This window comes from Salminus brasiliensis, chromosome 19 (genome assembly GCF_030463535.1).
Source record: "Salminus brasiliensis chromosome 19, fSalBra1.hap2, whole genome shotgun sequence".
Lineage (NCBI taxonomy): Eukaryota > Metazoa > Chordata > Actinopteri > Characiformes > Bryconidae > Salminus > Salminus brasiliensis.
Window position 1 is genome coordinate 31,572,023 of NC_132896.1, and position 15,944 is coordinate 31,587,966.

A 15,944-nucleotide genomic window follows, 5' to 3' on the forward strand; every position below is an offset into this window, starting at 1 on the left:
GCAGAACCCTGGAACACAGAGTGAGAGTGAGGAAAAGCAGCAGCAGCCAGAGCCGTGTGTCTCATACAGCATTTCCATTTGAAAGTCTCTTAGCTAACTAGAGGAGCCAAAATAGCAACAGGGCTGAAGGCAGAAACTCACAGCAGCACGAGAGAACGCAGCCCAGAGAAGGTCAGGGAGGACACATGGTGGATTTTGTTGTTTTCCAGAATCCTTGAAATAAAGAAATGGGAAAAAGGAAGAGATGCAGCAGGTTCATTAATAAACATTAGAGTCCAGCAGCACCGGTTCGGGGGGGTGGGGGTGTGGGGTTAGGGGGGCGCTAATGGATGCATGAAGGTTATGGCATATAATTCAATAGCATTTAATCAGGCATGTGATGGAACTGCTCTGCGGGCCAAATTCAATCACGCGAGCTTTATTGAAAGAGTGGAACACTTGCAAAACACCAGGTGTGAAAAAGTAAGTGACGGTACTGATAATAAAGGCTGCGCTCTTTGGGTCACCTAATGCTACATGATAATGACTTTACATCCCAGGTAATGAAGCTATGGCTTTAGATTCGCTGTGGCTTACTTGAGAGAGCTCATTTGCATAATAAGCATGGGAAGTGAGAACTGTACGGTGTGCTTACAGCCACTCCAGCTTGTGCAGGTCCTGGAATACTCCTGGCATCAGGCTGGAGATTCGATTATGGCTCAAATACCTGAGAAAACAAAAGGGCGATGCTCTCAGCATATCCCACAACAGTCTCGCAGCCTTTTATCTTCAGCCCCTGAACATGCACAAACAGACCCTTTGGCATCTGCCTGCATTATGGTTATCATCATCCTCCAAAAGCAGGAAGCAAATACAAATCCAGCAAAAGCACAGATGGTGCTGGAGCCACCGGTGGGGCTTAAGCAGGGCCACGATGGGCTAGAAAGTGACGTTTCGGCCAGAAATCTAATTTATACAATTTCCTCCCATTTTCTAAATGCAGTCAATCTCTCAAGGCATGTTTGCTTCTTTAGTTGAATTGGGACAGCAGGGTCAAATGGCTTCTCAGACACTTTACAGTGGTGGACTGTGACTTTAGACCTGGGCTTTTAATTTGAGCCAAACATATCAAAAAACACCTCCACAATAATGCTAATTTCTGCTAGCCGCTCATGAGATTCTAGTAGTATGCTAGCGCTAAGCTAACGGAAACATTTATTTGGCAGTTCTAGACTCAAATGGACATCTAAAGAGAATATTATAATAATTAGAGATATTGAAGACATTTTGTCGGACTCTTGTTTTAGGCATTAACCCACACGGACCTTTTTGGGCTGCCGCAGATGTGGCATCGCCGGTCAGCCGACACACTCGGAGGAAGCCGGGACCCCAGCTCCACCACACCAGCTAACAGACGCATGTTCCAGCCAACATCACTTCCAGAGTGTTGTGGGGAGAGAAAGAGAGCGCCATCTACCCACCCGGAGAGAGCACAGCCAATTGTGCTCTCTCAGACTCCGACTGCTGATGGCAAAGCGGCGTGGCTTGGGATTCGAACTTCCGACCTCCTGGGCCATAGTGGCAATGCAGACAGTGTCAATGCCTACAGTCCTAGTGAGTCCCGGAACAGAGCTGCCGTCGCCACTGCTTTCCATTTCTAACGATGGTCTAAAACCTAGTTACACTACTACTCAGTATCTACAACGTCCAGGAGTTTTTAACCCAATTTTCCTTCACAATGGTAGATTATGGTAGCCAATTACCCAACTTGTTAGTACCCCTATCACAGGTAATAATGGGTGTAGACTGCTATGACACATGCATAACCATCCACCGCCTCCTTTCGAACTGCTGCCAATGCAACGTGACAGGGTAACGAACGAACACGCACGATGAAAAGCGCCGGGTACCCACCCAGCTCAGATACAGAGTCGGCCAGCACTGCACTGAAGCGGGAGAACGATCAAGACATCTACTCACCCGGAGAGAGAAGGGCCAACTGATGCTAAACAGCATCGCACTGAAGCGGGAGACAGAGAGCCATTGAGGCCGTTTGAGTTGTCTCAGGCTTCGGCTGCCGTTAACCCTAACAAAACTCTATTTTGCATGAAGTATATATATATAAGTAATATTTATTAGGCATGAAGTGCACCAGAACATGCACTGTTCAAAGCCCTCCATTGCATTACAAATGAAAAAAGCAAAAAAGTGTGATTCTCCATCACTGACTCATCACATACGTAGGTGGCACATGTGCATCTTAAGTTGCTTGTTTGACATTAATGGGCAGTGGATAGATTACTGGTTTATTGGTCATCACAGGGTTGTGGGTTCAATTTCCTTTAGCAAGGCTCTTAACCTTCTCTGCTGACCCTGGCTTTCCAAGCTGGGATCGGTGAAGGACAGGATTCCATTGTAGTGTACAAGTATAATGGCAACAAAGGAAATTACCTTAAGACATCCGTGGTGGATTTAGATGGTGGTAGTTAACCTTGCCAGAGTGGACCCAAAGGTTAGGTATCACAGACAAGTACGAGATGGGGAAGGGGTTTGCCTTGCCTGGGTACATCGTTTGAAATGGACGTATTGAGGGAGTATAAATGAGCCTAAAGGCATTTTGGTTTGCAAAGCTCACTTATGGATGGAATTAAAATTTGGATAATTGATATTATCAACAAGAGAAATCACAGAAATTCAAAGAGGCGACAATGGGAAAACTGCATGAGCTGGTCTAAATAGTCTACAGTGGACCCAGGCAGGCTGTACAGTGTACCTCATTACCCTCATCCTCAGCGAAAAGCTTCAGACTCCAAAGAAGGCCTGGCTGATCGACTTTTGGGCTAACAGAAAACAACATCATTCGATTTTTGCTCGAGCACTTTAAACTCTCTAAGCTGAGCTGTAGCCGAGAACGGCACACAAGAAGCACTTACAGACGCGTCAGGTTGTACAGGCCTCGGAACGCGTGGGGCTCCACCACTTTGATTCGGTTGTGCTGAAGATATCTGAAAGAGGAGTTCAAAGAGATTCAGTGTTGAAAGGAATTATCATCAGATCAGGAACAGCTGAGCTTAAATCCCTAAAATGCTGGATTAATGCTTAATTATTCATCTTAAGACTTATTACAGTAAGGCTTTATAATAACTGGCCCCAATAAATAGAAAAAGTAGCATTATGTAACAGTGTGTTCATGATGGTTCATGCCTTTAATGTTCTAATATATAGTCACGTCTAAAGTCGTCATTTTAATAGAAATTAAAATCATTTTTACATACAGTCTTCAATTTTAGTGACATATTTTAATTATTTTATTATCTAATTATTAATTTAATAATAATAATACACTGTCAATAATGACACAGGTATTAAGTAACCTCAATTATTTGCTCTAAGTCCAAAATATTGATGTGTTTCTATATTTAAAACCATGATTTACTACGATCTTATGCAGAGGGACTCCCAAAGTGTGTCTTCTTCAAGGACTCTTATCAGTCTCATCACCCAGACTGGGAATTAAACCCGACCCTCCCACATGGTGTGGCGGCTTACTGACAGGTGGTGCGTTATCTGTTGCACCACACCACCACTGTGATTAAGTCTCAGTAATGGAAACGTAGGTCTAAACAAAACTTATCTACCTCTAAAACGGCAACTTTACAGGAGAAGGAAAAGACTTCTTAACTTTGAATGGAAGTCAATGGAATAATAAATAATTCCAAGTCATTTTGGAGCATTTCTATAGATCCATTCATCATGAACTTAAGAAACCATGTAAAGAACAACTGTCAGATTCACATTTTGTCAAAAAGGCAAAAAAGGCAAAAAAATGAACAGCGACGAAATACGGTACACAGTACATTCTTAATAATAATAGTTATCTTATTAATAACAGACCCTTTAAAGCGTACTTATACCAAGTATGCCAGTTGTATCTGTATTCAGGGCTACATCTAAGAGGGAAAAGGGGGAAAGCATTTTTTTGATCAGTTGCGGCACCCGTGTAAATATAAATAATTTAATTTATAGTTTTATTTAAAATTAAAGGAATTAGTAAATAAATAAAGAATAATAATTAATAATAGCAGCCAGGGAGATTAAATGGATTAAGCAAAGTTTCTGATTCTGAACCCGTACAGATAGAGTCAGTCTATTACAATATTATTGAAGTGAATGTGTTTGAACATGAGATAACTGTACACTGAGACCGTTTGATCTTTTATGTCTTATAAAGTGCAAGTATAATCAAAGTGACTTTTTCTTGACAATATTTGATCTGCTGCTGGGCTTTGAACACGTTGTACAATATTTGAAGGATCAAACATCCCAGCGAAAGTCAATTAATAGAAAAGTACAAATAGGTGTCACGGGCCCCAAACCTTTCAGGATGTAAAATCTGTTTGAATGATTCAGCCTGATTTAATGGAACATAATAGAAATTCTAGAAAGCTGAGTGACAGCACATTCATTTCTTATGAGACGCGGATTGGTCTCTTTGTTAGCGGAATAGCTTCAGCACATGGGGGATATCTTTAGGTAAATATTAGGGAGCTCTTCCCACAGCGTTACAGAAAATATCCATTTTCAGCAATGTGAAAGCTTCACTGGAACCCACATACCTGAAACATCTGTCAAGCATTTTTACAACAGCTGCAATGTGATGGAGTCATGAGCTGAACCTGAATAGATACGCAAAAAAGTCCTTGTCTATCTGCTTGCCTACATTTTGTCTGATCTGGTAGCCATACAGTGAGGACATAGGGTAAGTGACGAATAGGTGGACTTCAGTCTGGATCCAGACCCATGTTGTAACTTTTCTAGCATAGAGAGTTAGCGGACCAGGAAACTCACAGCCCAGTCAGATCTGTCTATTATGATGAGTTCTGCAACTTGAGTGTATCAGCAGACGTAGATCTTTCCTATAACTCTGTAATGGTTATTCATGATGGGAACTGATGGACTCGTGGGGGGGGGGGTGGTCATGAGTTTGAATCCCAAGCCTGAGATAAGCAAAAACGTCCATGTCCATCTGCTTGCCTACATTTATTACTGATCAGGTAGCCATTCATTGAGGACATGGTCCACAGGCAAACTTGGGATCTAGAAGGTCTCAACTAGCATCACAATATATAACTAGAAATTGAATATCAGCCTGGAAAGAGTGACAGTAACTTTTCTGGAGGCTACTGCCTAATAAATAACTCCAACAAACCATAGTAAGAGCGCCATTATCTCCAAAATCATCCCAGAAGTGCCTGGTCCACCAAAGTTCCTCCAAGAGCACAGCAACAGCTCTTTGAGGTCGCTTGCCTGCATAAAAGGTCATTCCATATTTTTCAAGAAGAAAACCACCTTGATGACCCTCAATTCAATTCAATTCAATTAAAAATGTATTTATATTGCGCCTTTCACAACAAATGTTGTCACAAGTGCTTCGCAGAGATCCGGGTCCACGCCTCTTAAAGCAAGCACCACAATGGAGGTGGTAGCAACAGTGGCAAGGGGCAAGGGCAAAAAACTCCCTGATACTAAGAGGAAGAAACCTTGGGAGAAACCAAGACTTCCAAGAAGTCAGAGGAACCCATCTGCCTTAGGTTGTCCCGCACAGCACAAACAAACAAGCAAATAACATTACACAAAGAACTATGAACAGAGATAATGAAAGGCTATAGCTAATGTACGAACAGATAGCTAATGTAGCTTTCTGGAATAATGTTCTATGGACTAAAAAATTATCAAAAGCCGAACTCAGAACTCAAGAATGTCATACTAACAGTCAAACATGGTGGTGGTAGTATCATGGTGTGATGATGCCTGTCTGCTATGGGGCCTGTTATAGTGACTTGCTATACTTGATAGAACCATGACTTCTGGTCATCAGTCCACGCTATGAAGCTCCAGCATAGGGGTTAGGAACAAGGGCCAGGGTTTCCTGCTGAGGGACCTGAGACTTATTTATTTAGAGTGACAGAAATAATCACCACATTTCGAGATCAATATTAAATCAATATTAGATGACCTCTCAACCAATGATAAGAAATGAATATCTGAAGTGATAATGCTGTCCGAAATTCCTTCTTCGCATCGTCCCCTTATTTAAGTATTCTCCACTGTCGCTGCTGTTTTCTTGAGTTGGCTGTGATTTCTTATTGCTATTCCCTCGTTCCCCTTGTTTATATCTACGGCAGAGCTTCCTTCTGTCACTAGATCAAGGATGCTCTTTAGATGGGACTGCAAACACAGGGCCAATTCTATCACACTCAACCATGTGCTCAAATAAGAAGTGGCAACAAAATGCAAAGACGTGGAAGCATCGGCCTAAAATACACACTCAAACACAGACGGCAGCCCGAGCCAAAACAGAAAACACGGCTCGTTGCTTCAGGTCCTTCTGGGGGTGGAAAGAAAAATGCAAACAGTGTAAGGCTTGAAAAGAAATCCGCATGCTTGGTGCCTCACATCTCAAAGTCTGCTCGGAACTGTTCAGGTAGGGGTAAGATGCTGTTTGATTCTTGTGAGGAGTGTGTAAACTGTCTAGACATGATCTCAGCAGAGAGGTAGAAGGTGCACACTGCATATTTTAATTACATCATTTAGGACTGAATTTGTTTTCGTTTTTTTAGTCAGTTTTCTCTCGTTCGTTGCTCCAGACAAGGTAAGGACTTAACACGTATTCTCCGATACATGCAAAGCCACAGCCGACACATCATTGCCGGGCACACCAGCCAACAAACACATGTGCTTTAAAATGAGGGGAGAAGTTGCCTTAAGATAAGGGGAAAGAGCGCCATCTACCCACTCGGTGAGAGCATGGCCAATTGTGCTCTATCTGACTCTGGCTGCTGATGGCAAAGCATCATAAGAGACCGATCTGATTGGGCTGTGAGTTGCCTGGTCCACTAACTCTCTGTACCATATAGGCTAGAACATTATTTTTAAGAGTGTAGTCTCATGTGTGCCATCATGACTAAACAAGTTCATGAGGCAATGAGGTCACTTAGACGACTATTAGCTTAGCATAGCTCAGGTAAGCCTAGCAGAAGCCTGGGCCATCTTCCTTTAACCTAAATGAATTTTCTTTAACCTTAATGTGTTTTTTTTTTTTCATTTGCGTCTCAGTAATCATACAAATCATATACATAATGTTACCTAATGTTATTAATGTTACCTTTACTTACTGTTACTTTTATTAAAATTAATTATAATGACAGCTGCAGTGGGCTACAGTTACTTAAGTCAGGGTTACTCTTTCCACCCCAGGTAAACAGATACTGGGCTAACAGTGAGAAGCATCCAGGCAGGGAAATGAGCAGGAAAATCCACCACAGAGTGAGACTGCCAGGCTCTTACAACTTCTGAAGGCTCTGGAACTTAATGAACATGTCAGCGTTCAGCTTCCTCAGCCGGTTCCTCTGCAAAGACCTGGGGCGAGAGAGAGAAAACCAGAGAAAGAGAGAGAGAGAGGGAGGGTGAGCATGTGTTCAGACACTGCTAAACATTCAAAAAGACCCAAAGCCCCCTTCAGACTTGCACGGTTCTCCTGAAATTTGTCTGGACATTACACAGAGGAGCTGTATGTGTGAACTCAAATGTCCCAGTGAGGCCATAGGCCCTATTTTAGTGATTTTTAGGCGAGCTGTGAACTGTGGACTGCGCTGCTTGATTTAGGGGGCGTGTCTTTGCTGTCTTTTGCTATTGTAACGATGGGAAAAGTTTGCCTTGCGTGACTCAAAATGTGTAAAAGTCATGTGCTAAATCTCTTAATTAATTAATCATGGGTGTGTTTTTTTGGGCGTAACGTGCAGTAATAAACCAATCAGTGTGTCACTTGCCATTCCCTTTAAGAGCCAGGTGCGGTCTGACTGACCTTGGCGGGTTGCTATTTCAGTGGTGTAAAGCGTGGGGGGGGGGGGGGGGGTGTACGAGCGTCGGGCTGCATGCGCCTGTGTTGACAATTCACTGCCAAGATAGCAACGAACGTCTGACTGTTGACGAACGTCTGCAGTTTTCAGTCAGTGGAGCTCCTCCTGTGTTTTCCTTCAACAAGATCCACAGCAATACTCCAGAAACTGACCTGAACACCCCTCATTTCGAGACCACCGCGCCCATCGTTGCTATTTAAACGATGCAGGTGGAAAGAGTGAAAATAGACTGTAGGTGGGGTGTAAGATAGCAAAAGGCATCATGACATGCCTTCTGCAGGGTGTAAGATAGGGCCCATGTGTGAATTGAGAAGGTCATTTTCCAGAGCATACACAGTGGGTCATGCCGGGTCTCCTGTACACGGTACATGGGCTCCGCCCCTTGCCTAAACCACACAGAATGTATTCCTGTAGTGAGAGCGCTGTGCGCTACATGTGAAAATGGCTCAAGAGAAAAAACGACCTTTCCTCCTCCTGCTTTACTTATTATTATTAAGACCTTCAAAGCACTGGTTACACAATTTAAACACCCAAAGACTTTCTCTCGTTCTTGTGTTTAGATTAGTTGAGTTTCCATGCATTTCAAACTACATTTATAACAGTATCATTTACATAAACGTCTCCACAACTCCGCTAATTCATCTTCGTGCTACACCAGTACATCACACACCACCAACATAACCCTTAATTTCTTTGTTTAAATATTTACTCTCTTCTTACTTTCCTCAAAGCCCATTTTTAACTCCATACTTGAGTAAGATTGTGATACAGTGCCAACACTGTCACCATAGTACAGTTTTCCCCATTCTTAATATAACTGATGAATCTCATTTGGTTGCAGACTCTGGTTCGCACTGCTGGCAGAAGGTACAGCAGCATCCAGGCCATCAGACTCTGCCAGACTCTGCAACAGCTTCTACCCCCAAGTCATCAGACTTCTTAACACATATGGACTGAGCTGAGAACCCCCACTCACCTCACATGCACATACGCACTCATTCATACGCACTCGCATACACATCTCTATTGATGCTCCCACCTGATGCTCCTCCCGTATGCCTACTAGCACACCTATCCGGATACTTGTATACTGTATTCCATAAGAAATGTTCTCCTCAACCTCAGCAATGGCTGTGTTATAACACGTATGCTATAAGATGACTGCGTATAGAAATATGTCATAGCATGTTACCCCACCACACATGTCAGCACTGCACTATTATGTCTGGTTGCTGTGTCTGATGTCTGTATTTATGGTATTATGGGGAAACATCATTAGGCTCCACTGTGCTTAATTGTACTCAGAGGGAATGACAACAAAAGCCTCATAACTTGACTTGAGTCAGTACACAAGGCAAGAAACTAGGCCAAGAACTGTAGCCAAGTCTGAAAGTCAGAGCCATGAGGTCAAGCAGAGGTCAAATATGACCAAAACAGCCCAACTCAAAAACTGTGCTCAGAACTGCAGTGGAAAACCAACTGGCAACACTTCTCAAAGAGTTGAGGTGAGAAGTGAGCATTCTTCCAGAGAGAGCAGTCACCACCAACTCGGCATGGGCACAGGTTCAGAATTCTGGAGATGAGGACCTCTGGTGTCCGGTCGTGGTACTGACAAATCTGTGAAATGATTCTGATACGTTCATGCTTATACAAATAGGTGTGGAATCATACGGAGCGCTCCTTCATCTCAACACCATCTCAGTGATGCAGCAGCTTCTCAACATCCAGTAGATTTTTACTGAAGACTTCCACTGAATTCAGCTGTTCTTCAGTTTATCTGGAGAGTCCAGGTTCAGATCTGTAGATGTTTACCTGAGAAATCCCTGATCATCTAACAGCTCTAATACTGACCATCTCACCACCTCAGCCAGCTGCTGCTATAGACCTGCTGCTGATACCAGTCCGGAACTGGAGCTTACTGGAGGTTTCGGGTTATGGTTAGGATTAGGGCCAGGATGATGGTTAGGGTTAGGATTAGGTTTTGGGTTGAGATTAAGGATAAGATTATGACCAGGATGATGGTTAGGGTTAAGCTTTGCGTTGAGGTTAGGATTAGGGCCAGGATGATGGTTAGGGTTAGGCTTTAGGTTAAGATTAAGGTTAGGATTAGTGAGGGTTAAGACTAGGTTTTGGGTTGAGGTTAGGATTGGGGCCAGGATGATGGTTAGGGTTAGGCTTTAGGTTGAGATTAAGGTTAGGATTAGTGAGGTTTAAGACTAGGTTTTGGGTTGAGGTTAGGATTAGGATTTGGGTTGAGGTTAAGGATAAGATTAAAACCAGGATAATGGTTAGGGTTGGGTTTTGGGTTGAGGTTAGGATTAGAGCCAGGATGAGGGTTAGGGTTAGGTTTTGGATTAAGGTTAAGGATAAGGTTAAGGTTAGGATGATGGTTAGGGTTAGGTTTTGGGTTAAGGTTTGAATTAGAGTAAGGGTTAAGACTAGGTTTTGGGTTGAGGTTCGAATTAGGATTTGGGCCAGGATAGGATTAGGGCCAGGATGATGATTAGGATTAGGGTTTAGGTTAGGGTTAGAATTATGACCAGGGTTAAGGTTATGGTTTGGACTGGAATTATGCTTAGGTTTGGGGTGAGGCTGGGGTAGGTTTCAGGTTAAGGTTAGGATTAGGACCAGGATTTGGGTTAGGGTCTGGGTACGGCTGGGGTAGGCTCTGCTGAATGGAGGTAAGATATTAATTCTACTTGATGTAACAGATCATCAGTAAATCTACTGATCATCAGCAGAGCATCTTCAGCATGTTTACCTCAGTGCTGCTACTAATCTGCTGTTGATCTGCTACTGATACTCAGGTAAGAGTTTATAAATGTTTATAAATGTCAAAAAATGTTATATAAATATATAAAAACTGTTAAAATGCAATTTTCAGGATGTGAACGCAGCATTTACATGAACCTGAACACGCTGCCAGAAGCTGGTGTCTCCAGAAGCTGGTGCTCTACTAAGTACTAAAGAAGCTTGTAATGAAGGGGTGGAGTAATTCTGAGACTGCAGTCTTCATTAAAAGTGGAATTTTGGGTTGAAGCACTTGTTCTATTAGCTGTGTTGAGATATTTAAATAGGTATTTTTTGATTGGTTTACTGCACACAGCTGAAAGTTTGTCATATTTGCTAAAAAATTGCTAATTTGCAATGAGGATGGAATTATTTGACTGTATCTGCATATATAGCAAGACTATATATATGAACATGCCTTAAAGGAACAGTTGAACTGCAGCACTTCTCCATCAGCAAGTGGAGCTTCATTTACTTTAATCCATGAGATGAATAAATCATTAAAGCTACATGTCAAAGTCATAAAGAATTGCCATAGAAATTGCACATGATTTCCTTTCCTTAACGGCGGCTTTCAAATGAGCAGAAATTTCCGCAGTCAGGTCAATCGTTCCATGATAGATTGTTGTGACCTTCGCTTCAAGCTATGGTTCTACACTATTAAACAAGGACTATTTATCAAAAGACTTTACACTGATATCAACAGCAGATTTGCAGCGGCTCAGAAACAATTCCGTCCTGTATTATCATCTGTCTGCCTGGATGGCTGTGTGCCTGGTCAGAGAGACACAGTGCTGCCTACTCTATTTACTCAGACACATCCACAGAGTCCTTCCGCTGACAGCTGACAGATAAAAGGAGGCTTAAGAAGTGGCTGACGGTGGCTCCACCAGTACTGACTTTTTCTCTTCCACAGTGAGACAGCGGAGGAAACAATATATGGGCAAAAGTATTGGGACACCTGCTCATTCGCTTTTTCTTCTGAAATCAAGGGTATTGTTGGAGTATCTGTCTCTACTGTCCAGGGAAGAAGGCTGTCTAAAAGATTTGGGAGGAGCATTGATGAGGTCAGGATGTAGCATGATCGCCACCGCACCTCATCATCCCCAACTCCCCAACTCATTCCAGAAGTATTGGATGGAGCACCACCACCATCATTCCAGAGAGCACAGTTCTTCCACTGCTCCACAGCTCAATGCTGCTCGGGGGCTTTATACCCCTCTATAAGCCCAGGCCTGGCATTAGGCAGCATGGTGCCAATAGCTTCATGTTTATCTGCTCCAGAGAGTCCTATTCTATTGGCGATACTTCAATAAGTGCAACATAAAGTAGCTAAACAGAATAGGACTCTCTGAAGCAGATAATAATAATTAGCAGCCTAATACCAGCGTGGGCTAGAGGGGTATAAAGCCCCCCAGCATTGAGCTGTGGAGCAGTGGAAGAGCTGTGTTCTCTTGAGTGATGGATGGTGGTGCTCCATCCAATATTTTTGAGTGTTGGACGAGTTGGGGAGTTGGGGATGATGAGTAGGTGGTGATCATCCAACATCCTGACCTCACTAAAGCTCTCACCTCACTAAATGCAATCAAATCCTCACAGCAATGCTCCTCCAATATCTAGTAGAAAGCCTTATTCCCTGGACAGTAGAGACAGTAGTTACTCCAACAAAAGCAGGATAATCTTTTCAGAAGTAATTCATGAAGAGGTGTCCCAATACTTTTGTCCTTTCGTCCAGAATATATTCACAGGATGGCTGTGGACTTTACACCATGATAAGCTAATGAAAGGTCTTAGGCCCAAGTTACAAAACGCTCTGCTCTGCCTTTCCAGCTCTGCAGTCCATGCCTTATCTGCTGACATACTGTCTGAACTGCAGTGCTCTTAATAACACACTGTTGTTTTACAGAAAAGTGCGCTTGATTTCGATTTGTTCCGAGGCTTGAGAGAGCTCGCAAACAGCACTGAAATGAGAGTGACTATGCATTCAATCTACCTGGACCAAACCCGCCATCCCTATCTCCACTCCCGGCTGCAGCATACCAATGAACACAGCTAAAAAAAAACCCTGAGCCGTGATGGAAGACGCTGGACCTTGATTAAGAAACCGGACGTTTGTAAAAATCCATTTCACTGGTTGAACGTTTTCGCAAGCTGCAGTCAGTCAGAAGAAGTCTTTCACAGAGGAGGAGGTTCAGCTGAGAGAGGGAGGCAGGGTAGAAAACCTTCTTCCCTGGACAGTAGATACAGTTACTCCAACAAAAGCAGAAGAAACTTTTCAGAAGAAATTCATGAGGAGGTGTCCCAATACTTTTGTCCTTTCGTCCAGAATATATTCGCAGGATAGATGTGGACTTTACTATGATAAGCTAACGATAATAATTGACCCATTAACCCACCAGCTAACAGACGCTGGACCTTGATTAAGAAACCGGACGTTTGTAAAGATCCATTTCACTGGTTGAACGTTTCTGCAAGCCGCAGTCAGTCAGAAGAAGTCTTTCACAGAGGAGGAGGTTCAGCTGAGCGGGGGAGGCATGGTTGTTTTCTGTGGAGAACAGTTTTATCATAATTACGTATAATGCCATTATTTAATTCTCCAGAGACTTCTGAGAATTTCACGGCTGGGAAAAAAAGGAGAGCACAGAACGCACGGAACCGAGCGGCGACCAGGACAGCAAGTAAACAAGGTCTCATTTTCAGAGGCAAAACACTCGCGCCGAGAACAGCTTTGTTGACACTTTCATTTCAAATTAAACGCAGAATGAAGTTATTAAGTGGGAGAGGCATGAAATTCCTCATCAAGAAGCCTCGCAAATTCATAAGGAAGCCATCTTGCATTCTTTGATGTCTGGGATGTTAAAGCTAAGCACAAACAAACGACACTGCCAGCCCAATTATTTCTGCAGTTTATTAGGTACACCTACCTACGCCATTTTTAGCAATTACAGTACTGTGCAAAAGTCAAGTCAAGAGAACTATGCTTCAAATCTGTCCTTTTTCTCATAATCTGGCACAGATAATTAACCCACCCCTTCGTAGCACCCCCCAAAACTAGGGGGGTAAGCACTTAACACATGCCTCCATCAATAAATGCAAAGCTAAACACAGACTCTTTTTGGACTTGGATTTGGCATCATTGGGCAGCCAATGTGCTTGGAGGAAAAAGCATCAGGTCCCCAGTTCCACAACACCAGCTAACAGATGTCTGTTCCGGCCAACACAACTCACTAAAGCTCTTGTCACTGAATGCAATCAAATCCTCACAGCAGTGCTCCTCCAAAATCTAGTAGAAAACCTTCTTCCATGGACAGTAGAGACAGTAGTTACTCCAACAAAAGCAGAATCAACTTTTCAGAAGAAATTCATGAGGAGGTGTCCCAATACTTTTGTCTTTTCGTCCAGAATATATTCGCAGGATAGATATGGACTTTACACCATGATAAGCTAATGATAATAATTAACCCATTAACCCACCAGCTAACAGATGCCTGTTCAGGCCAACATCGCTTAAGAGTGATTAATTGAGAAAGTGCCTACCCAGAGAGAGTATGGCCAGTGGTGCTGTTGGGCCACCAATAGAAACCTATGCTTTCTACTACAGCCTTAAGGCCAGAGCACATTGATGGCTTCCTGGTAAACACCGCAACCAGTTCACTGATTCTGCCGTTTAGCTTGTTTTTGCTAAGCTTGAACGTCAACAATAGCATCGGTTTGGATGTGAAAAAAGGGAACCTCTTGGTATATATGTGACAGGGGTCAGGGATGATTTTTCTAATTGTTGAAATGCCTGTCCAAAATTAAATGGACAGACTCTCAAATCTTCTTTCAGTAGAAAAACATGGAAGATGTGGAGATGCAGTCCTTATAATTGGTGTTTTGCCAGCTTATCTAGGGTACAACCTTTTTCAAGAGCTGGTGGTCCTGCTCTAGAAACCATCAGAAGATAATAAAGACCAGGTTTGTCTTCAGCAGTGATTTTATATTTGGGATTCGTTCAGTTTATGAAGACAATGGGATCCATCACTGTAAAAGCAGAACTATGAACAATTCTGATCTTTAAAAACAGCATGAATCTGACCTTGAGTCCTTGAGAAGTGTCTAGGGGTTCTTTAATCTGAAACTGTGGAGGAACCTCATAAGGTGCTTAGAGGAACCTTCAAGGAAGCATTTTATATGATGGTTCCTCGATCTTAAAACGTTCCACAAACTCCTCCACAGTTTCAAACTGAAGACCCTCCAAATGTTCCTCCCAATGAACTTACTTTGTTTGGACTCAATTTAAGAAAAGTCTTAAGAAGATATTGTCCATTGAGGCCCACTGTACGGATGCGTTTAGTTCCACCTGCAGCTCCAGGCAGATTTACTCTAAAAAAGGACTGTTCAGAAAGACTAGGTGCTGGATGGGAGCCTTGGAAAGGGTTAGGCTAACACATTCACACAAGCACATCAAACCCCAATGGTTTGTTTATATGTATTTATTCTAATGTTAGTCTTTTGAACAAATAAACACTTACTGCGCAGATAAACAGATTTACATCTCATTTCCCCAAATTCCCAAGACTACCAGATGGATGCGCTCTATATGTTTACAATGGCTGACTGTACTGTTGCTCATCTTTCTGCTGCACTCTTTATCAGCCCTGCTCTACCCTGTCAGTCAGTGGAAAGGAACATCATGGGAACCCACATTTAGAAGGTGGACCATCCTCAGGACGGGTGTGACACGGACATAGTAGTGGCCTCAACAGCCTTGCTGGAGTTACTCCAGCAGAACACTTCAGTGTCGCAGTTGGGTCGAGAATAGTCCTACCACCCAAAATATCCAGCTGCCCGTGGAATGGCACGTGGAAATTTGGCATGGAACAAGGTGCGCTACCTCCACAGCCTCTAAATGTTCACCCACAAGGAGCGTCAACAAGGTACGGATTGCAACCCTTTGGAATCATGGACTTCTGTGTTGATTATTAATAATTATTCATAAAAAGTGACAATTCTAGAATTCTTGAATTTAAGAACCTGTGGCTTTCTATACTGTGTATTAGACCTTGGGACGATCTTCATATGACATTCTGTGTACATTTACACTGGGGGTCCTTAGGAGCCAGATTCACTTCATTAGAGAGAAAACTCCCAGGGTCCCCAGGGGATGTAAAACATACTGCATATATACATTCATAAATAATGTAATAATAAAAATAATATAAATGAAAAAACATCAAAGTAACTACATAAACTTTTCCTCTTTACACTACAAAT

At 42.8% G+C, this 15,944-nt stretch overlaps 1 protein-coding gene across 2 annotated transcripts in view; it reads right to left on the reverse strand.

Moving 5' to 3' along the window:
- The window catches only part of rxfp1 (relaxin family peptide receptor 1), a 104,420-nt gene that overhangs the window by 27,079 nt on the left and 61,397 nt on the right, over nt 1–15,944 (reverse strand). For both annotated transcript variants that reach the window (XM_072663078.1, XM_072663079.1), the window contains 5 exons: nt 7,327–7,398; nt 2,913–2,984; nt 635–706; nt 142–213; nt 1–8 (listed from right to left, as the gene is read on the reverse strand). The exon at nt 1–8 is cut by the window's left edge and continues 61 nt beyond it. In XM_072663078.1, the coding sequence (XP_072519179.1) occupies nt 1–8; nt 142–213; nt 635–706; nt 2,913–2,984; nt 7,327–7,398 (296 nt within the window). The remainder of the gene's footprint in view (nt 9–141; nt 214–634; nt 707–2,912; nt 2,985–7,326; nt 7,399–15,944) is intronic.